At 45.2% G+C, this 22929-nt stretch overlaps 2 protein-coding genes across 2 annotated transcripts in view; one reads left to right on the forward strand and one right to left on the reverse strand.

Annotated features, from left to right (window-relative positions):
• Window positions 1-18048, reverse strand: part of Optix (optix) — a 38165-nt gene extending 20117 nt beyond the window's left edge. Inside the window, exon 1 of the mRNA XM_046628749.2 lies at window positions 15986-18048. Coding sequence (XP_046484705.1) covers window positions 15986-16626 — 641 coding nt within the window. The 5' untranslated portion in view covers window positions 16627-18048. The remainder of the gene's footprint in view (window positions 1-15985) is intronic.
• Window positions 5592-22929, forward strand: part of Aos1 (activator of SUMO 1) — a 34327-nt gene continuing 16989 nt past the window's right edge. The window contains exon 1 of the mRNA XM_046628755.2: window positions 5592-5688. The gene's annotated coding sequence lies outside the window, so the exon portion shown is untranslated. The remainder of the gene's footprint in view (window positions 5689-22929) is intronic.

A 22929-nucleotide genomic window follows, 5' to 3' on the forward strand; every position in this document is an offset into this window, starting at 1 on the left:
ATACAAATAGGTACTTAATATGTGCAGTACATTTGTATACGTTGTACCAACTCTGAGGAAATGATGATAAATTCTCACAATCGTACAGAAACGTCACCGCGGTAGTTTGATTGTATGTTTTTATTTTTTTTTTATTTTTTATTCCGTTCGGTTAGTATACGAATTATTAAAATTCGGATGTAAATTTTTGTTTTTACCCACCATTCGATTGAATTAACGCTCTTGCGTTAATCTGAACGAGGAAGCGACTTGGGTTCAGTTTTTATGAAACTTGTACAATCGGTTCGATATGATTATTGAGTTTCGATTATTTTTTTCTTTTTTTTCTTAGAAATCGTGAGTTGAACGCTCCGAGATGCTGGTTAATCGATTCTCAAATTCTTGACAGACCTGTCATACTCAGATATATACATATATATACATATGTATTCACCTGCGTCGACTCTTTATAAGTATCGAATTATTTATTCCGTAACGCGTTAATCCGACAACGACCGGTTCTATAAGATTGTAATAAACACCTCCTTTCAAAGAGACGCTGACATTTAATTCAGTCGTATTATAACACCCGGCTAATCATCCGCTCTCCTTCGTTTTATACGATATTAATAACTCGACGCGACGATTATCCACAATCCGAAAGAAAAAGAGAAAACAGAAAGGAAGAAAGAGAATTTTTAATTTTTTTTTTTTCAAAGTTGACATAGAAAAAAAAAAAGACGACAACTCCTTCAATTTCCATTTTCTCGCCATAAATTTTTTCCCCAGACCGCTGTCAGCCATTTTATGTCTTCGTGTCGGCATCTGTTTAACCGAAATAAAAAAAAATTCCCCAAGGGTGTATAACAATTATCCTGTGTATATACGACTATAGTTGAAATAAATTATTATACCATCTTTCTTACATAGGTATATATATATATATATATATATATATATATATATATACATATATGGGAAGAAATAATATGTTCAGTACTCTAACGACATGTTATATGTGTAGATATATGTGGTATATGTATTTTGTATATATATACATATATATATATCGCATATAAATATAACATTATTATACCTCGCGCTACTCTAAATGCGAAGCACTTTGGCTCAGCTGTTATCAGTTGGGCATATCTCGTTGCCAGAAAGTGTCGCTTTTCCCCTCAAATTATAACCGGCGGCCATTTTTACTCCCGGATATGACGTGTCTCGGTGGACGCCCATACAGTTATTACCTCGTACCTACGCTGTGATATCACCTTCGGATCTCTCGCCGTTACATACGTGTGCAGTACGTATAATACGCGACGTTTCCACCCGGGATCTTTTGTGAAAGCGATCGCAATTCGGAATCACGGACGTACGACATTTCTATGAGAAGAAGAAAATTTTCACGGAAATCAGAGAGAGAGAGAGAGAGAGAGAGAGAGAGAGTGAGATAGAGAGAGATAATGGGGCGATCTTGAAATCGGGAATCGGGACTGACTTGGCGTTTTCACCGCTGGTTCGTTGAGTGTAATTTAAATAATTGTGTTATGCTTTTACTCGACTAAAATAGACGGCGGCTACCGTAATTGCTCGGACGAATTATCAAACGGATCTGAAACACAATGCCAGCCTTTACCTGGTCCTTCTCTAATTCTCTCCTCTCCTCACCTCTCCTCTTTCTCTCTTCTCCTCACTCGTATAGGTACCCACATCGTAAGGTGAGCGTCTCTCTTGCTTCGGACAAGGCTAGTTAGACAGTCCGTCTACCATTAGCGATAACCAGCCGGGGGAAACAAAACTGTAATATTCATGTGTAGGAAGCGCGACTTAGGACGAGCAATTTTTTCATTCACGATCAATCCAAACTATCGTATTATCCTTATTGTTTCTCCCGACCGAAATGGAATGGAATGGAATGGAATGGAATGGAATGGAACGCAATGTAACGTAAGTCACTCGTCGGCGATGTGTAATTCATCATTTTACCAACTCCGCGTACAACGAGGGGCAAAAACAATCAGGTGCTGCGCCTTTCTCTCGTCCCTTTTCCCTCTTACGTTGTTCGAGGCACTCACCTGGTAGCACCTGGTTACCGTCTTCTACGGTTTAAACCACCTCGTCATTCGTAATTTTAACCTCAATTTTGCGCCGCTGCATTGCGAATATTGGTATGTGTTAACGTCATACGTGTCTCTGTGTGCGTGGGTGTGTGTGTGCAGCGGTGAAAGATGGATGGAATTTGCGGATCGGTAGCTGCGCACACGAGACCAGTAATCCGCACAGCATCGGCATCGTTATTATGACCGAACGAAAGTGACGATGACTCGAAATAACTTTCGACATTTTTTTTTATATTCTCACTTGTCAGTTTGATTTTCGTACCAATTTTTTCTACGTCACCGTGATTTTATCGTCGGTATCAGGCATTCTAGTGACTTTACGTTTTTGTCTTAGAGTTGTCAAATGGGTTGGAAATTTTGATAATATTTGTTAATCAGGAAAATAAAATTTCAGTGTAAATTCTATGTGAAAGACATCGAAAATAATCTTATTCGGTCCAAGATGGATAATGAAATAGTATCGTAAAAATGGTTAGTTCATATTCTTTTGCCAATTTTTTTTTTTCTCAAATATCTGCGCCTTGAGAATTACTTAGTCAATTGTCAGCTTAAAATATTGCAAATTCATTGAGTTATGACTTTTTGAGTGTAATGATTAATTTTCCTGTATTTTGTTGTGTTATAATTTGTTTTTTTTTTTTTTAATTTGTTTTTCGTATTCAAAATTTCATTTTCCTAAAGATAACTAACTTTCCTTGAAATATAACAGTTAAAGAGATATCTATGCACCTACGCAACAATTTTTGACGCGGCATCTCAAGTGTTATACACAGGAGGTGTGCAGCTTAAGGGGTAATCTGTAAAACTACCGAACCGATTTAAAAAATTCTTTCACTAATAAAAAGCTAAACTATCCCTCAGTAACATAGGCTATAATTGATTCCGATAAAAATAACTTGTTACTTTCAATTCTCAATATTTGTAAATCAAGAGAAAAAGGACAGCTTGACCAAATGGTTGGATATAACCCAAATATAATATTAGTCCGATGTGATAGACAACTTTACGTTCCGGGGTTAGATTGCCGTCTTTTGTGCAAGCTCCAATCGTAGAGACACTTACGTGATTAAGTGTACATTTAACACAGATTCGCCATTAGTGAATATCGCCCATAAAATTATGGACAAAATTACATTTATCTATGAAAGTATAATTTCACAACGACATTGAAGCTGTTGACACGTCGCGTATGCGGTGGTCGAAGCTGCTAACCAGAGAGCAGTCAAAGTTGGAATCGGCGAAACCAGTAGCAGCAGCAACAGCAGCAGCAGCTGGCAGGTGTAGGTATTTATTTTGCGAGTGTGCGACGAAGGAGCCGAAAGTTGACAAGCAAGATAAATCCCAGAGGCGTGCGAGCGAGGTGGTGGATACGTAAGGTTAGACGAGCGAGGAACAACCTCCTCAGTCCTCGTATGGCTGTTGGTCGTAGACGATGTAAACCGCAAATTGGATTATAATTTGCCGGAGATAAGTCACGCTACTCCTACTCGGGCAGGCACGGTGGTAGGTTGGTTATATGTAAGGTGTACACGAAAGGCAAAGGGGGAGAGGATCGAGAGGAGAGAAAATATCGAAGTTACCGCGACTCGGTAGGTAACACTCTTCGAATCGTGCAAATTCCACGTATAATGTCCGTCCCGAGCCGTCGGCCGTCGTCACTCCCGCGCCCCTCTGCCTCTGCCAATTATTTAGTAATTGAACATACCGAGAAGCCGAGAGTCATCGTTTAAATTATCATTCTCGGAGTGACGCGGTGATGCTGATTCGAGCCGAGAAAAGTACCTCGCACCTCGGCACGCTGCCCTGTCCCCGCCTTCGGCATCGTCGTTTGTCGGTGTATTTTTCAATTTTGGCACAGTCCTCTTTCCGTACATCCCCGCGAGCCGTTATACGTACAAGAATTCATTTCTGGCCGCGCTTCCAACATCCGATAAAACAAAACCCACGACGCAGTCTCTTCGTACCGGTTCTCTCGATGCACGGGGCAGCCATGTTCGGTTTAATGACGTGGCGGAAAACGCGGGCACCGATCGTATATCATTAACATTAATTATCAAGTCACGGGTGAGGCTGCGCGTCGTGGAATTGAGGCTCGTTAATGCGGGCAGCCTTGCAGTGTTTGGCGAACGGGCGATAAGCGCGAGCGTTAAAAATCGTCGATTCGAGTCCTGATGCGCGTAAAAATCACGATCTCAACCCCCCCTCCCCGCAGTCTGATTCGAAGCTTTCAAAGTATCCTCTTACGCGGCCCGCGTAAGAGTTTGTGAGTTAGATTTTTAGGTTAGGGTTTTCATCCCTCCCTCCTTCCTCCCTCGCTACGTTTCGGCCGTCGGTGTATAGGGCTGCACGGGGATTAGCCCAAATGGTAATCCCGTAGGCAAAGGACTGCGCCATACACGGGGTATATGATGTTTTTATAGCGGGGTCGTAACCCCAACGCATAGCCGTATAGCCGGCTGTCACTTGTTTCATGTTTGCAGCCCGCTGCTGCAAGCCTTGTTTGATCTTTGCACGCGCTTCAATTGTTTTTTTATTTGCCATCAACTAGACGGGTCTCTCTCTCTCTCTCTCTCTCTCTTTCTTTCTCTCTTTCTCTCTATCTACAAATGCCGTCGCTGCCTTGCGAGCAGCTTTACACACGTCCGTTTCTTCTTAAACTTTTCCGTTCTGGTTAGGTATACACACAATCCTGTACACAAAAATTTTTGTTTAACTTATCACGGACCGCCTTTACCCATAAACAAAGCCAAGTTACGTTCGCATTTTCAGCCTGTATTAATATATAGGTATCCGCCTACGGTGTAATGTTATACAGAGGATTGGTCATAAGACGAAGTGTCGAGGTATCACAATGGGGTTAGAGAGTGAGGACTGAGCCCCGTCTACCAGCAAATCGGACAAGGCAATTGTCATCATTTCTCAGATATTCCTGGCTATTTGTTAGCCCGCGGGGGTAACGTTCGTCTTTTGTTGAAGATCGAGGCGGAATCGCATTGTGCGACGCTAACGACGTCCCGTCGTCGAATTGTCGTTGTCGTTGTCGTTGTCGTTGTCGTTGTTGTTGTTGTACCTGTAGCCTATCGAAAAAGGCGAAACTTCTTTCCCGTGATTTCCTCCTTCCCTTATTACACATACACAGACGCACACGTTCGTACACCTACGAACGATTCCATTTACCTCACGCGCCAAACACGTACAAAGGCTGACCCGCGGTTCGCCTCGCGGATTATTATGCTATTAATCAGCCTTGATGACACTTTACCGATGCCACACAACGCGCGGAGTCGAACCCCGACGCCTTTCTCTCCTTCTCTCTCACTCTCACATTCTACGCCACTCTTCTTCTTACTATCTATTAACCCTCGAAACAATTGCGAATTGACTGCCGCGGGTTACGGCGAGGCGCGAAATCCAAACGAATTTATCGTTATTTTATGTATTGCTCCGTTGCCCGCTGTATAATCTGTGCGCGATGTTGCAGGACTACCCGAACTCGGTTCCAGTATATTCACCCGAGGACCTGTAACATCGGTGTCGAAAGATTTCGTGTTCAACACCCTGTAAGGAGACTCACGTGTTTGAGGTAAGAATTCAAGTTCCGAAAAATATTAGTTATTTTACACATGTTCGGTATGGTTATTGGTGCAGGTGCTCTCATTGATAAATACCCGCTGTATTTTATAATTCAATCGACGGAAGCTTATGTTGATAGTTTTACAAGATTTTTTTTTGTTCTCACTATCCGTACCGAGATGAACAGCTGCTGACAAATCGAGCATGTAAGAAAAATTGACTATGTATATATCGTTGGTAAATATATCGTTATTTGAGTTTATGCCTGCGCATATATATGTATGTACACGTACGTACGCGTGTAAGATATGCTGCTGTCAATTTGACGCGGCATTTTCAAATTCGGTAATACACGCCTGTATAACTTATAGTCGAATAAATATTTACAACGATATCGATGTTGCTTGAACAATGCGCGTGTGCAGAATCTATACGTTATAATGAAACAGGCGTGTTGTGGCTGTTGGGTTGCCACACGGCTTCACGAGGAGCGTGACAAAAAGTTTGGTAGAAATTTGTGGTTTTTTTTTTTTTTTTTGTTTCTGTTTCTCTCTACTTTTTCTTGCTTCTCGCCTTCTTTCCTCTTTTCCTCTTCCGTGTGGACACATCCTGATGTCGTTTACGCGTGCTGGCTCACCGCCCGGCACCTCCTTATTTTCTCAAAAGCACTGCAGCAGCAATTTCTACGCGCGACTCGATCCCGAGCCCGTGGCTAATTGACACGCGATACAAGAGGGTATCACGTCGTAGGTAAAACGAACGTAGGACACGTATACGTGTTCCGAATTACATTATAATTTATAATATCCTCGTAGAGCGTATACATCTGTGTGTATACGTGTGTAGACATACACGGGGGGAACGGTGTTGCGGGTTATTGGGAAAAAAGTTTTACCGTGATAAATCTGAAATTTAATTCGCCCCGGGCCTGCAGCGGAGGGTAACGAAAAAAAGGATGAACAAAGGTAGAAAAACACGGGCAGTATTCGGTGGTTGAATTCAAATCCGTTAAAAACGTGTTATACTTATACACGGAGGCGGAACGAGTAAGGTGTTTGTATGTACGCATTAATATACACGCGGGCTTAATTCCGTTTGAAAGAAAATTTTTTTAATAATAATAGTAATAATAATAACAAAAGACAAAAGAACCGGCGTGAGAAGTAAATTTTTTATAAACAAATTTTCGCTCTCCTCTTCGGCTCGCGTACCGCAATCTATATATAATTATATACATACGTATAATACAGCTGTGATCAAAATGAATTTTAATAAACGCCATCGCGGATGAAATCTGAGTTTGAGTTGTTCGTGCAGACAACGAAAGAAAGCCTGTGTACGGTGCGAATATATAATATTCCGTGAAAATCGTTGAATTGAAAAATCATCGACCCCCCCCCCCCCCCCCCCCAGCCCCTTGGGTTAAGTCGTCGGTAGCGCGCGCTAAGTCGATATAGTGTTTTGTTTGACCCCGAGACCCAGCGAAGAGCGAATGCAGCTGTATATATGGGGCGAGCTGCGAAGCAAAATACACTCTCGAGAGTCTCCGCGGGGGATGAATCGAGTGTCACTTGTTTTCACCATCGGGGCCAAAACTCCCGGGGGACACGTCGAAAATACCTATCGTTCTTCGACGGCGTCGGTGGTGGTGATGGTGGTGGTGGAGGCGGCCTGGAGGGCGGCGCCTGATCAAATCGATATATAGCGTTTTGTTTTTACGTCCTGCTAAAAGCTTCGAACCTTCCGTTCACTCCTTATCCCACATCCTCATGCCGTTACTCCCTCTGCACTCGCCGGTAGGTTACGCGGTATTTGTTTTTTTTTTTTTTTTTTTTAACCTTAGCAAAACCCTCCCGCCGTCAGGGAAAACCCTTTAATTTGTTTTATCGAAGACAGTCTGTTTCTTCGGTCCAATTTACGTGCGAGTATAAACATAACCTGTACGCGTGTGTAAGAAACAATCTAACAACGGAGGCGATGGATCAATTCACTTCTCACTCTCTCTTTCGCTTTTTCTCTTTCTCTCTATACGTGTTCCCCGTCCGTCTGTTCCGGCACTCAAATCTGCAGTCAATTGTTTCCAGCTAAACTGTTTGCCTTTTGGAGAGAATGGGAATGCGAGAGAAAGAGAAAGAGAAAAAGAGAGAGAGAGAGAGCGGGATTGAGGAGCAGTGTGAGAGGAGGACCGAGGGCAGCACCCCACGCTAAGCCGACGTGTTTACACAGCTAAATACTAGAGAGGAGAGAGAGACTGTTTGTAAATCAAGAATTTAAAAAAGAGTGGGAAAGGTGGAGGTGGTGGAGGAGGAGGCGGGAGGAAATCGTTTAGGTGAGAATCGGTATACACATGTCTGCGTGGTATGAGAAGAAGAAGAAGAAGAAGAAGAAGAAGAAGAAGAAGAAGATATAACCGGCGCGACGTGATGCCTGGATTCGAGCGAGGTGTCCAGATTAAGATCCAATACAGATTAGGTCATCTAGTTATAAATTCTGCCGCGTAATGATTGCGCAGCGTGGATAGAATTTTCAATCTTCGTGCTCTCTTACCACAAGAGAGATATAATATACACGGTACACCTATAAAGATCTAGCTTATTACCCGGTTGGGTGTATTCGTGGGTCCACGTAGCATGATCTCGCTTGTAGAAAACCGTCTCATGAAATTAAGACGCATTCGTGAGATGGGTTTTCAATTTGAAAACAATTAATCATCGCCTTCCATACGTTACCAGGTAACGACTTAATTATAAAACAATCACGTGTGCCTTCGACGAAACAAAACACTCCATCGACGCGATACGGCCCAGCTAGCGTCTCCTCTCCTTTTCAGAGTATGTGCTAAATCACCTTCGGGTCGTTTGTTACCCGCGCCCTCAATGCCCCCCATTCCATCTCTCTCTCTCTCTCTCTCTCTCTCTCTCTCTCTCTCTCTCTCTCTCTCTCTGTCTTTCCCTTTCACTCCATCTCCGCATGCGGCACGAGAAAGAGAAAGAGAGAGGAAAGTTGGACATGCGAAGAAGAATTTTTCCCGAACAGAGAGAGCCCACATCGTGAAATTGATCGTTTAGTTAAATCGGGATCAACTGTTATAGATGGGTGCTCGGTTTCGTGTGTCCTTCACCGCGTATCGGCCGCAAGGAACCATTGTACAGCAGGGTCCTTCCTTACGCACGTCAGTTATCCAAAAAATCTCGAAAGGTATCCATCTCGGGATCTCGAACCTCGCTACCTTCATTCATGGTTGAAGAGATTTCTTCTGTTTACTATCCCGCACACAGAGGCGAACACACCCACGCGGGGCCACGGACGTGTGTTACGTGCACATTACATCCCGTATATTTTGTGAAGATCGGGGACCTCCTGGCGGCCGCTTACTACCGCGGTCAGATTGTCAGTTGTTTAATTAACCATGAAACAAGGGAGGAGGGTAGGAGCGGACACCATAGACGAAACCGCATGGGACATTTGATACACCCTCATGCCCGGAGGCCCTTTATAAGGTAGTCCTTGGAAAACACCATCGGTACCTGAATCCTCGTAACCAGATACCGCATGATCTCGGAACGTTCTTGGCTGGAAGTTGGTTGGAACCCTATATCACAGGTGCTGATGGCATTACATACACGCACGTTCCTTCGGACCCGCGGCATGAGGACGCAGGTAAAACCAGGTAAGAAAGGCTGCACCGGAGCAGCGTTTATCCCCCGCGATATAACAGGACGACCGACCAACCGACCCGGTAAAGACATCTGAACTAACCTCGCTGAAGCAGTCATTATCTAAAAGCTTCCGCTATTGATCAAGCAAACACACATCCGAGTCGCCATGCATGTGCAGGCGTTGCGCGGTCAGAGTGTGGTCCAGGTCTACTTCGTAATACTTGTCATAAATCAGGCACTCACTCGGACCTCTTACGGTCCGCGTGTCTGTGCGTTTCTCTGCTCCTTGTTTCAAGTCATCTCGACGCATTTAACTCCGTCTCTCTCTCTCTCTCTCTCTCCCTCTTTATCTGGACAGAAAGAAGTCCGGTACTCTCGTCCAATGCTGGCGGCCTCTGCGGAGCATCACAGTCGACGGTGAAAAATCGATACGTGCAATATTCTTCGGGGTGAGAAGACGAGTCATTAGCCTGCCAGGCTAATGTCTCAATCTCAGTAATTAGCGACCGGTCGACGGCAGTCCGGGTTATCGATGAGATAATGCGCAGTGTCAGGTTCCGAGACGTGAACTCGGTCCAGCGATCCCTAACGAGCCCGGATAACGAGAAAGCGTTACACCGGCGAATATCCCCTGCAATGACCCCTTGTAGAAACGTCCGGAAAACGACACTTCAACACGCGTTTCAGGCAAAGATTCTATCTCGCGTGTCGAACGATGATGATACGATATTTACTTTCGAACAAACGGTACGCTCTACAACTTCGGACGAGGAGGACCCTGATCCCAATTCGTTTCACATCTTTTTCCGACGATACTCAAAGTCTTGAAAGTTATCGAGAACCCGCGGAGATAATAAAACAAGATCACTCACCGAACGTGCTTTGAGATATAGCCACGCGTTTTCTCATAGCTCTCACACGTACACTTCGCAATATTAACTTGTAGCCATTGTACTTTATCGAGAATACATCGTCGATGGATTTAATAATAAGATAGTTACACTGAGAAAAATTTCATTTGTTACAATAACTTGAGAAGTTCAGTAAAACAGGTATCGTTAAAAAAAAAACTGTTTGAATATTGTTGGAATTACGAAAAACGAGGTACTTTTTTTGCTAATTGCGACGCAAAATCAGTTTGTGAGGTTTGCTCTACTTTGTTAGTTAAACAAGGCTTTAACGTCAATTTATTGTTGCACAAGCATTAAATTTTCGCAACAGTGACATGAAAATATAGTAACAGTGATCGTAATGAGAAAGAACAGTAACGGATACCAGAGTTTCCGGTAACAGCTAGAAAACTAATTTTCATTTTCTACCTAGAACTATGTTTTTCGATTATGGTAAAAAATGAAAATAGTTAAGGACTGAGCGGTAACCGGAACTAAAAATTTCTCTCAGTGTAGAGTAAATCGCTGCTTTATTTCTCGCAGACTCCTGTAAGCTATACAACAACGGTAAGAACGTAAAACGGTTCGAGTTGTTTCACTGCGCTCTCTCTCTCTCTCTCGCTCTCTCTGCTGCTCCTAGTCTTACGTTTTTTCAAACTTCTCAATGGAGCCGATCGCGTACCTCGCGGAGACTCTGGCTGGTTGGTATTCTCCAGAGACTATCATGCGTGTAATTAGAATGGTGCAAGACGTCCCTTTGTTTCCTGGATGAGGTGCTTTTGTCGTTTTCCATATTTATCTCCACTCGGCCTGTATTTTCGGACACTGCGGTACGAGGAAAGTTGTTCTTTCTCGGTCCCAAGAAGAGAGAGAGAGAGAGTAAGAGAGAGGCTGCGGCTCCTAGGCGGTCTCGTGCGACGGAGCGTGATTAATATGGAAGGTTCTAATATACGAAAGCAAAACGCCTAACGCGTCGGTAGGCCTCGTTCCTCTCGTCCCTTTCCCGGCGTCGCGGCATGCACGATATTTCATTCTATTCCAAGAACAATGTCGATGGAAGGTATCGGTTACCTTATGACCCTTTTATGCGCTGAGTACTCCTTTCAACGCCTCGAATCTTTTCTCCTTATTTCTTACCCGGCCTCGGGCTTTATCTTTCCTTTGTTTTCTTTCATTTTTTTTCTTACCGCCTAATTCCCCCCCCCCCCCCCCCCCCCCCCCCCCCCTCCATCTCTCGCTCTCTTACACACACACTCTTCCGTCCTCGATCATCTCTCCTACTTTCGTCGTCTCCATACCGATTCTTTCACTACCCATAATACGCCGCCGCTAATGAGCACCGATTATTATGTCTCTCGCCTCCGGTATAACAATCGACCATCGGTCACCTCGATCGCTCTCTGTGATCCGACGCTCGTTTATTTCGACCAAAACAAAAGATCTCACTGACGCGCGATGATAAAAGCTCGATGCAGGGGGGCGGGCAAAGCCCATCATCTTAGTCTCGCATCCTACCACAGTTGATACAAGCAATATTAGAAACATAAAGAATGTTGCACAAGTGAAAGAATCATTTTTCGCCAAGAACCCTTCGCAAGGGGGTGAGAAGACAATATAACATAAAAAAAAAATATATATATATATATACACATACATATCTCTTTGGCGTGGCGTGGCGTTAGGTGGGCACGGATACTTAAGCACGAAAAGGAACAAAGCGGGATCTGAGATCGGGGTAGAATGGAATCGAGTGCGTGGAATGGAAGGAAATAGAATTGCCAAACGCACGCCAAATGTGCTTCGAGGTACAATTGTACCTACCTACTCGCGGAGCTGAAACGAATCGATATCGTGACGGTATATACGAGACAAATTAGTTGCTTGTGGTCCAATATTCTCCGCCCTAACGTTTCGCCCCATCGAGGTGCCGCCGGACCAGAACAGTCGGGGGATTGCGAGAAGCGTCCCGTGGGGTTGGCGTGAAAACAACTCCACGCATCACGATCCGCAGACGTGAAACAAAAACGGTGTGTGTGTGTTTTTGTGTTTGCAACAGCGTCGCGATTCTGTCGACGAAAGGTGGTGACAGCTGCCGATGAACTCTGCCGGTGCGGAAACAACTTTTGCACACCACAAGACGTGGAATTGGCGGAATTGATGGACACGGAAAGGTTTTCCTCCCTGCGGGCAATTACCCGATGGTCTCGAGGGTATGTTTCTCTTGTTTCCTACTGTCCGCCAAAGCCGTTGTCCAGGTGGGCTGGATAAAAAGGTGGCCATATCGCGGGAACGACGCTAATTATTTCACAATCTATTAAGCGGTGGGCGGTCATTTTTCTTCTCAGGGTCGTAATGTACGAGCTATAGAAGGATGTAGTGTAATGGGGGTAAATTTGTCGGTGTTGTACCGTATTGATTTAGGGAGAATATGTGGTCTGAATTAATAGCAACCTGTCCCGTGGAAGCGTCGTGATGGATTACATTATATGGGCCGTCAATAGTGGCCGGGGTTCTTTGTTTAGCTAACGCGGGAATTCCGGCTGATGATTTCCAACCCGCGCCCTTTGACGATGGAAAAAGTAATCGTTAACCACCAACGATTCGTATTGTTTGACCGGGAGTGCCGATATAAACCAAACGCCCTTTCTTATTCGCCTAATTTTACCCACTTCGCGTGAAACGTGAAGCTCCGACTACACGCCTGTCCTTCCAAATCTTATACCAGCGGTCCTGTTGTTTTCTGGAATTCCTTTTTCATCCGACCGCACGCGGTCTGTATAACTACAAGAAACGCGCCGGATCTCAAAATGATTAAAAACTGAGAGGGGAGTGCGGGACGCGGTTAGGCGGAGTAATTAATAAGGGAGAGTGAGGAAAAAAAGAAAATTATATTAACGGGGGTGTCATTTATCACGAGGAAGTCGTGCTGGCGCAGGTGTCATCGTGGATGGAAGCGAGAAGCGCTAATGACGACCGATGATGATGAACGCCATCCTGCTACATTTATACCCCATGTGTTGATGCTTCGATGATAAATTAAGCGATCGGTACTTTAGCACGCGGTTCTTACAGGTCTACGTATCGTCCAACGTTTTGCAAAACGCGTTTACGCAGGATTCGACGAAGGCACGGAAAGCACGAGATACACTGACAAAGGATAAGTCTTCTAATACACCTGGGAGCTTATCAAAATCTGATAAGACTGGGCAGCGGCAGTCCATTCCTTGCCCTAAGCCAGTGTTGCTTCGGGCCAAAACTCATCCGCCACCAAGCCCGGACTCGTCTCAGAGAGGAAGAGAGAGAGAGAGAGAGAGAGAGAGAGAGAGAGAGAGAGAGAGAGAGCGAGAGAGAGGGAGAGGAAGCGAGAAACCCGACCCAATCCAAGTCGACTAACCTGACCGAGCTCAACGCGGCGCACACATGCCAACGTTCCAGTGTCGAGGATCAGAGCTCGGGGAGAATGTGCGATGGTGTGTGACTCGACATCCCCATCCCTGGTTCTCCAACTCTACTTGTTCTCTCCCTTCTTCTCTTTCACTCTCTCACTCTCTCCTGCTCTCTGTGTGGTGCGTCGGGTGCTTGCTTCATGCTTGGAGATTGCTTGGGGGCTTTTTGGGTTCGGTTATATTGAATAACTCGCTCGCTGGACCGCGAAAATATACGATGAATCCGTCGAGCGGAGCGGGGTGAGATGACTTCGTGTAGTGTATGCTGCATGGATTTGTTTTTCGCCAATACCTAGCTTGTTGCCAATTTCAGTTCCGGGAGGTACTTGGCTCGGCTCCTCATCCGTGCTATTTGAATTTTAATCTCTATTCGTAATCCGGGATCTATTTTATTCGATCACTGATCGCCATCGCGTCATTGGAATCTCACTATCGGTGACACGAATCGACGGTTTTCATGACTCGTTCGAAGACGGTTGTTTCCAATGCCTAAATTTACCCGGTAAGCCCACGGCGTTTCTGTTTTTACTGATTCACAATTTTCGAAGAAGCTCTTTCGTAAGAATAAATGCACTCAGCTTGAGCATAGATTATATTAACAATACATTAGGGTTTCAAAAGACCCCCGAGGTTTCTCAACTTGCAAGCAATACCAGAAAGTGATTAGGGTTGTACCTTCGCTCTGTAATCGCCTCAAAGTCTTTCGGAACAGTTGTATTGACAATGCGTTGAACAAGAATCGGAGCATCAACATCTTGTGGTATATCATCTCAAAGCCTGATCTTTTCACGAGAGATGTGTCGTTGGTGTTTAGTCAGCTTGATTTTCGATCGAAATAAAAGTGTTTACAATGTTTCGGTATATCCGGATGCGTCTCATAAATTCAACTTTCCCCACCGATTTCAGCGCGTGTAAGTAGAAATGTAATCAACTGGGAAATTCCCATTTGTCGAGGTAGCGTCTTCCTCTTAATCTGCTTTTTCGTCCGTTCAAAAGATCGTACAATCGGTCATAACCATAAAAATTCTGAATGAGCCCTCGACACGGAAAGCGAGAAGACAGAGAGGGGCGAACTCATTGATCGTTTAACACTTTGAAAATGCCCGTTAGGATCGAGTCCAAGTACAAAAAGTAAAAGGTGCGGTATATAACATCGGGGCAATGAAACCACTAGCGTGAAATGCTTACCACGCGTTTGTGCGAGACGTCTATCCACCCAGCCACCCACCATCTCTACCCTTTCTCACCTCCCCCCTCTCACCTACCTGTCTGCCTACTGACTAGCGGCAGTCAGTCGACAGGTGGTAATCTATGGAAACCATAGCACGGCACTACGGTCTAACCGACCTTTAATGCTCTTCTTGCGGGGGATTTACCCTAAGGAACACCCGGCAGTGAGATCCCAGGTGTAAACGGACCGATACCGTAGTACGTGATGTTTCACCTAAGGCACGCTCCTGGATGTCGGGTTGGAAAGGACGGGACTAAGTGAGAGAGATCGTCCCTTATAGTTTTTGGAATTGTCTATTCATCTTGTAACCCAGAAGTGGAACTAGAGCCGAGGAGAGATTGGGAACGATGAAGGGATAGTGAGGAGCTTCGTCCACCAAATGTGATTTCAGAGACGTAATTTGAAAATCGTCAAACCGACGGCAGCCGCGGCCCTCCCGGCGGCTCTGGTGAAATGAAATTACGCAACCCTCTTCCAGATTGTCCCTAGAGCGAGCCGATGCGGAGAGAGAGAACCCCGCCACAAAGGCACATCGTTTGCCGGGTACAACGTCGTAACAACAACAATTTAGCTAACCGCTAACTGGTATCAAACGCTCCGCTAATCGCTCCACGTCGTATAAGCGATACAAATATTCACCCTGTGCACAGGTCGTTTAAAACGAAATGGCTCTTATCGTACCCGCATCGGTAATTGGAATACAATACCAAAGACCTTGGATCTCGTTAGTTTTTCACATTTGACAAAGCTAAAGGTCCAATGCAACGTTTTGCTGTTTGAAAAACCGACAGCTGATCTCTGGATTCTTTTCCGCCGTCGAATCAGTTTTTCACATCAACTTATGCGGGTGGAAAATGTTGAGATACCTTCTAACTTTTTCAGTGATACGAGTCAAGTTTGTACATTTCAGAGATGGACAGAGACGCTGGAAAGCAATGAGGGAACGAAGTAGCTCTTTTGAAAACACATGTTCAACTTCGGAAGTTCACTGTTTTTACACATGTCCCAACCAAAGGACCGTCGGTAAACCGTCGAAAGCGAGCAACAAAAGGGAAAGAAGAATTGCAAGAGTAGAACTTACTGATTTTTAGCGGCGGCAGCTCTGTCCCTCTGTCTCCGATTCTTGAACCAGTTTCCAACCTGCGTTGGTGTCAGTCCCGTCGCTCCTGCGAGTTCCCGTTTCTTTCCCGGATTCGGATAGGGATCCTGGAGGTACCACTCTCTGAGCAAGGACCTAGTGCGTTCCTTGAAGCAATGGGTCTTCTGCTCGCCGTCCCAGATTGTTCTGGGCAGGGGGAACTTCTTCCTTACCCTGTACTTGTCCACCGGACCCAGCGGCCTTCCCCGCAGCTTCTCGGCCTCCTGATAGTGCGCCTCGAGCCACATCGCCTGCAGCTTTCCGTGCGAATCTTTCGTGAATTTATGCCGTTCAAGGATCGCGTAAAGCTCGCGAAAGTGGCCCGAATGGTAGGCGACTATCGCCCTGGCTCTCAGCACCGCTTCGCTCTGGTTCAACTCCTGGATGTTCGGGTGCGCTACCGGCAGGCTCCACAAGAACCTTGCCAGCCTCTCGATGTCTCCGCTTTCTTCGAGCGTTTCGCAGACCGTCGCTACCTGGCCAACCGTAAATGACAGCGGCAACGCGAAGAGCGGCGCCGGGACGATCGGCCCACTGTTGTTCGGCGTCGCACTTCCAGTACCAGCTGGAGCAACGGCTGACATCTCGGTTCTTATTGATGGTTGCGGCCTGGCCTACCGGTTGTCAGCGACAGTCAAAATTCATTCGGGGAACGGGGAAGTTCGCCGACCAATACCGATTCGCTTCCTCGATATCCTAGAGAATTTCGACTCGGAGTTGGCTAAACGCGGTTTGATCCGGAGGCCTTTCTTCGGGGACGTTCTCAAAAATTCATCCGGGCTCGTGTGTGGTTCCAAAAACTTTATATTTATGGCGATGCTTAGCGATAAACTTTTTTTTTAATTCTTCTTAGCAACCTGGGGAAATTATGGGGTAATAATTGAAGAGCTAATTATCGTTGCGGGGGTAAAGGCTTATTAAAGTTTTTAGGTTACTTGGCTTAATACGTAATCATTTTTTTTCTCTTCGTTTGATTTCGTCTAGTAATTTCACTTGGAATGATATATTCCTGTTTACGACGCAGCGGTTTTTCCCGCGGCGTTAAAGTCACTTTACCAGCGACATCATAATCTTCACATACTTTAGTCCAATGGATTACACAATATTTTATTAGTCTTCCGCCAGAGCTTCGCATTTGTGGTATATTATCGGCGGTCCGTAATTTCGGAATCACTAAAGTGTTCATAAAGTTCTCAAACATCCGTTAACCATCGCACTGACAAAGCCTTCACTTTATAACAATCCCTAAATTACAACTAGCTTTCTATCTTTGAACCAATAGCAATTCGAGCTCCGTTGCAAACACCTTTTTTCCCCCCCCGTTCTTCGATTTACGTCACGAATCAGTTCGAATCACTTTTTCAATTCAATTCTCACTCACATCGTATCACGTTGAATTTTTTCCTCATTATTTCTCTTCACCCTCCTTGCACCCCGAAACGATCGACAAACTTCACCGCCACAATTTACGAAAAGATAGTGTGAATAAAAACTTGCCTCTACAACGAACCAACAGACAACAAACAACACGTTCACTCATCGGTATAAGCAATAATCAATTTTACCTGAATTACTCACGTTTATTTATCATTTTACGTATACTCGTTTTTTTTTTTTTCGTTATTGGTTTTGATTTTCATACGGTAGTTTATTATTACTTTTTTTTTAATTTTCCTGCTTTTTCCCGACTGTTCAAGGAAGTCCTGCGGTTAGGCGAGGGGTGTTGCAACGCATTATTGTTATTATTATTGTTATTATTATTGTTGTTATTATTATTATTATTAGTATTATTATTATTATACGGTTTTGATTTTCGATAGAAATTCGGAGTAGTTGCTACGCGGTGGTCTGCAGAGTCCAGTTTTTGGGCTGTTGCTTCAGTCGGATCAGATAGCAAACTGGTTTCGTTTACAAGTCGTCGTCCCTACCCCGGCTCTCCCCTGCATGATACGTTTGTCCGTGGACGTCACATCGGAACTCCGGGACCAGGAGTCGGTTCTACCTACTCCTCAAAAACGCCGGCCAATACAAGGCCACGCCCACAAAGAGGATCACGATTGGCCCGATCCCATCCCCGTTCCCATGGCAACCTTTATGCGACCCCCGTCCCCCCCACCCTCCCCACCGTCCCCTTCCACCTCTCTCCGCACTTCCTCCGCACAAGTTTTGCCTTGGTTTAATTATCCCCACCCCGTGTATACCCGGCCGGTAAATTCCCCTCCTTACCTCCTCCTCCCCCCCCCCCCCGCCCCGTCCCCCACCCCTCAGTAACTCACTCCGACCGTACATCCCTCCGGTTAGACTCTCCCGCAAAGTCGGAGTAACAACCCACGCCTTCCTCACACTCGTTATACCCGCTACGCTCAATGTAGATATAACACGCTCGCTGGGCGGGTACACTTAAAGTGCATCTGAAACAACCCGGCGGAGATATCTTTCGGGGAACCTGTGCAGCCACCCTACCAGAGATACCGAGATGTTTGAGGAGTGAAAATTACTCTCTTATATTGAAGGACGCCTGCGTAGTCCGTCTTTATTCTTTGATCCAGGACTAACGGATACCGACGTAAATGGAAATAGACGTACCGTGACGATTCTGTGAACCGTTGTCGTATTCGGATTTTCAAAGTTAATAATCGAACGCGAGATATTTCGTATCTTGATCATATGGAAGAATTTTTCTATGGCTTTGCAGCCGGTCGTGCGATCTAGAGGCGGTCCAAAGGTTATTTTAAGTTATCGAACGACGCCGGTGCATTTTGTTATATAATTATCCGCGTTGGTTCGCTGTTAAAAATGTTCATAAATGTGCAAACGACACTACATCGGATCTCCAACTCACTTCGAAGCTGCGAGGATAGGCATGTATGGTACTCCGAGTGTACACTTAGGTTAAAATGGCCGCTGAAGTTTCTTACACAGCATGCAATACGCGATGTACGCAGCGTCTCTTAGCTTCCGTGACGTCCTTTTTCATTCAGGGATTTCCCAAACGTAACGGTAATCGCGGGGGTTCTTTGAGCTTTTACGACGACATTGAAGTACCAGCAGGCCTCTGCTGAATGGTGTCGTCATGCTAACGGAGGTGTCTACGGAAGGTTGGTCGTGCCTCAATCGTATTTATGCCCAGGTATGTCACAGATGGTCAGGTACTTACCCTCCATCCAAGGTGACTCGGATTACTGAAGTCCAGGTCGATGCATACGCAGTGCAACGTAACTTCGCCCAAACCCAACCCAGTATTGGAAGCAATTAGTCCTTGGCTGGTGGTCGCATTTACTCGTACTATACGGCTTGGGCAGCAGGATGGGTATTAGCCAAGGAATGGGAAATTCTCAAGGTCAAAATTTACCCAGACTTCCGTAACTCTATCCTTATTATAACAGCTTTGTCGCATTTGCTATCAGAGCACGGATTACTTTAAGTCGACAGACTTTGCAAAGCCTCTTTGACTTCGTTTCTCATTTATCACAGGAACACAATCGTCTTCCAAACTATAAATCTAATCCTATACCCACGGTCGACGTTCAATTCGAACGAAACAAAGGGGTACTTAGAGTATCAGGACTTCGGATAATACATTTACTGGCAGTACTATTTAAGCTTGATGCAGGTCGAATATTTCTTTTCTTCGTCTCCCAATACCGAGAAAATTCACACTGTGAAATGTTGATGGTAAATCGTTATACAGAGCTAGTTTCTTCGCCGACTTTAACGGTCCGTTTTAAAGGTCCTTTTTGAGATAACCTTAAAGAGGCTCCAGTCTAACCGGCATTTATTTATTTTTTTCTCTCAAGTTGCATCGATGGCAGTACGACAGTAAGGAAAGAGATAGGCGATCGCCTTCGGACGACTAGATATGGCGTATAACCCGTTATAGATTCCGCGCTTAGTATAAAGATAACCTGTCAGCGATATCATGAGCTCGCCGCACATCGTATCAGAAAGGCGCGGACGATTATTACGATGAAATTCGACACGAATGTGAGACAAGTAAATTCTGACAGTAGGGGATCACCTCGAGAGGCTTCAAGAATAGGTATATAAGTTACCCTGCAACTGCGACATGCATTAAGCTACCGCAGCTGTGCGCAGCTGGCTGACTTTATGGATCGAGACGATTTCCGCGTGTCGCTCTATACGAATGCGTGCAAAAACGCGTCTCATCTCGCGATTCGATTATCCTCCTACCAGACCTTTCATTTCGCGTCTCGAACGCAGGAAATGACAGAAAAATTTAATCGAACGGGTGAGACGGATTTCTTCGACGTGTAACCGTGAATCCGGCATGTTGACGAAGAACGTTGCCGCCCATGCAGTTGGGGGGAAACTTGTGTACGACATGCACGACACCTAGGGGTGCACAATGGAGCTGGAAGTTCTTCGGTGTATCGATGTGGGATAATCCTGTCCGATTTTTACGGCATCCAGATATTTTCTCCTCTCCTCTCCTCTCCTCGTTTCGCTCTGGGTTCTCTAATTCCGCGTGTATGTTCCCCGCTAATACCGGCCTTCCTGCTCGAGGTTGTTGTTCGGGTAGGTACACCCTGCATCTATGGGCGAAGTAAGGGCGAAGGCAGAACTCGGCGGGTAGGTATATACGCTTGCAGCGTTGTAATACTCTCACAGTCTACCATCACGAGCGTAGGGTAACAATATGGGTGATGTGTCCGCGCGGACTAATGCCTGGTGCCATTATTATTGAACGGCGTACTAATGGGGTGTGATCCTCTTCCTCTCGTCGCGCAACAGTCCCGTCATGAGAATTTAATGGTTTATGCAGCCTCCCCGCGTTCCATCCCTTCGGGGCAAAAAAACGTTCATGTTTTTGTTTTCAAATTTTTCTGACACACGCAGTGACAAACGTGGGGCAACGATGCGCTAAGTGATAAACATTTGTATCACGGATCACGGCTTCAGTTTCGTGTGGATTTAGGTTGTACGTACATTCTTTAATCGTGCCAACGATGGAAAATTATCGAAAACTTTACTCATCCCAAAATCTGAGAATCGCTGGTTGTAAATTGGGGTCAAAGTCGCGAGGTGGAGTGAAATTTTCACCGACGGCAGCCATGTTGCGATTCGTTTTGCGTCAACGTATTAATTCTTCTTTTTAGAATTCAACCAAATGTAAATAGTTTTGAAATCCTTCTCGGAACTCTGATCACGCTGGGGACAATCGTATGACGATTCACCTTTTTCTCCATTTTTTTTATCGAGTCGGGACGAAGCCGGGGGTTGAAAATAATTGCTGCCGAAGCATAACGCATGGGGGTGCTGGTTTTGGTTTGAGATTTGGGAAGAGTGGCGCCAAGGAAGTCCTCCTTTGCGGCGAGGTGTTTACTCAGGAGTTGACGGGACGCGGTGCGCGGCGGAGATGGTGAAATTTGAGGTTCGTCCCGTTACTCGAGCAAGCGGCGCTGCAGGGAGGACGGAATCTTTCCGCCTCCAACCCGAGGCAGGCTCTTCCTCGGAGGATGACGAGGCGCATCTGGGCTGGCGCCATCTCGATTTGTTTGTTTTACTTCGCGGCGAACCACGCGGGATGGGCCAGTCAAACGCCCTACGCCGCACTAGACGAGCTTTTCCAATACACTTTCGTTCCCTTTTCTACCACTATATCACCACCGCGTCTACCTACCACTGAAACGCGAACGGATTCGGGGGTTAATGAGGTCGTTAGCGGACGTTTAACCCCACGGCTGACTCAATCTTAACGTCCGACAACAAGGAGATGCAGCTTCTTTGACAGACGCATCTGTTATCCCTGAAGACTAAAATATCACTTACTTCCGGCTATGTAGACGTCGCGGGCAAAAATATTCAAACATTATGCGGCGTGTGAAACACGACGCGGAAATTCGCTCTGCAAATTATTTTCACCATGTATTTATTTTCAAAATTTAGCATCGATTTCCTTGGTTCTTGTTTTATACTGAGAGAAGTTTTTAGTTCCGGTTACCGCTCAGTCCTTAACTATTTTCGTTTTTTACCACAATCGACAAAATATAGTTCTAGGTAGATAATGAAAATTAGTTTTCTAGCCGTTACCGGAAAGTCTAGTATCCTTTACTATTCCTTCTCGTTACGATCACTGTTGCTATATTTTCTTACAACTGCTGCGAAAATTTAATGCTTGTGCAAGAATAAATTGACGTTGAAGCCTTGTTTGACTAAAAAAGTAGAGTAAACCTCACAAACTGATTTTGCGTTGCGATTACCAAAAAAAGGATCGACGATAGCGCAAAATGGTTAGGCGTACCTCGTTTTTCGTAATTCCAACAATATTCAAACAGTTTTTTTTAACGATTCCTGTTTTACTGAATTTTCCTAGTTACTGTAACAAATGAAATTTTTTTCAGTGTACCGTTGTAAGGCGAAAATCTCATCGAACGTGTCTGACGGTATTTCGATCAAGGTTTCTTACAACAATCGTTGACGGGCATTGATCACAGTTTGTCGTGCATTATTACTATCGCTATTTTTCCTCTTTTCCATCCGGCGAATATTCTTCTCTTTTTTAAGAACGCTTACCGGTACAGCAGGCGGATGAAATTCACGTCGGGGTGAGCGTTGGTTGTTAATTCGCGCGTCGGGTTAACGCAACAATATAGTACATAACGTCATCGTTCAAACGGATCGTTAGCCAATTATCGAGTCATTTGCACTGCCGTGAATTGTTGGCAGAATATGTACTCGCTCCGCATCCCTGTGCTCGAGCAGTATATTGTACTTGAATTTCGCGAATTATTCACTACGGTGAGCATATTTTACGCTCCCCCGATTCCGTTCCCAATCCCACCGCAGCTCTATACCCTGCATATGCGTCCAAATATATCCCTCGGATTTATCAGATTTACAACGGTCTCTCTCTTCTCCCTCTCGAC

Source organism: Neodiprion pinetum, chromosome 5, assembly GCF_021155775.2.
Source record: "Neodiprion pinetum isolate iyNeoPine1 chromosome 5, iyNeoPine1.2, whole genome shotgun sequence".
In the NCBI taxonomy this organism is placed as follows: Eukaryota; Metazoa; Arthropoda; class Insecta; order Hymenoptera; family Diprionidae; genus Neodiprion; species Neodiprion pinetum.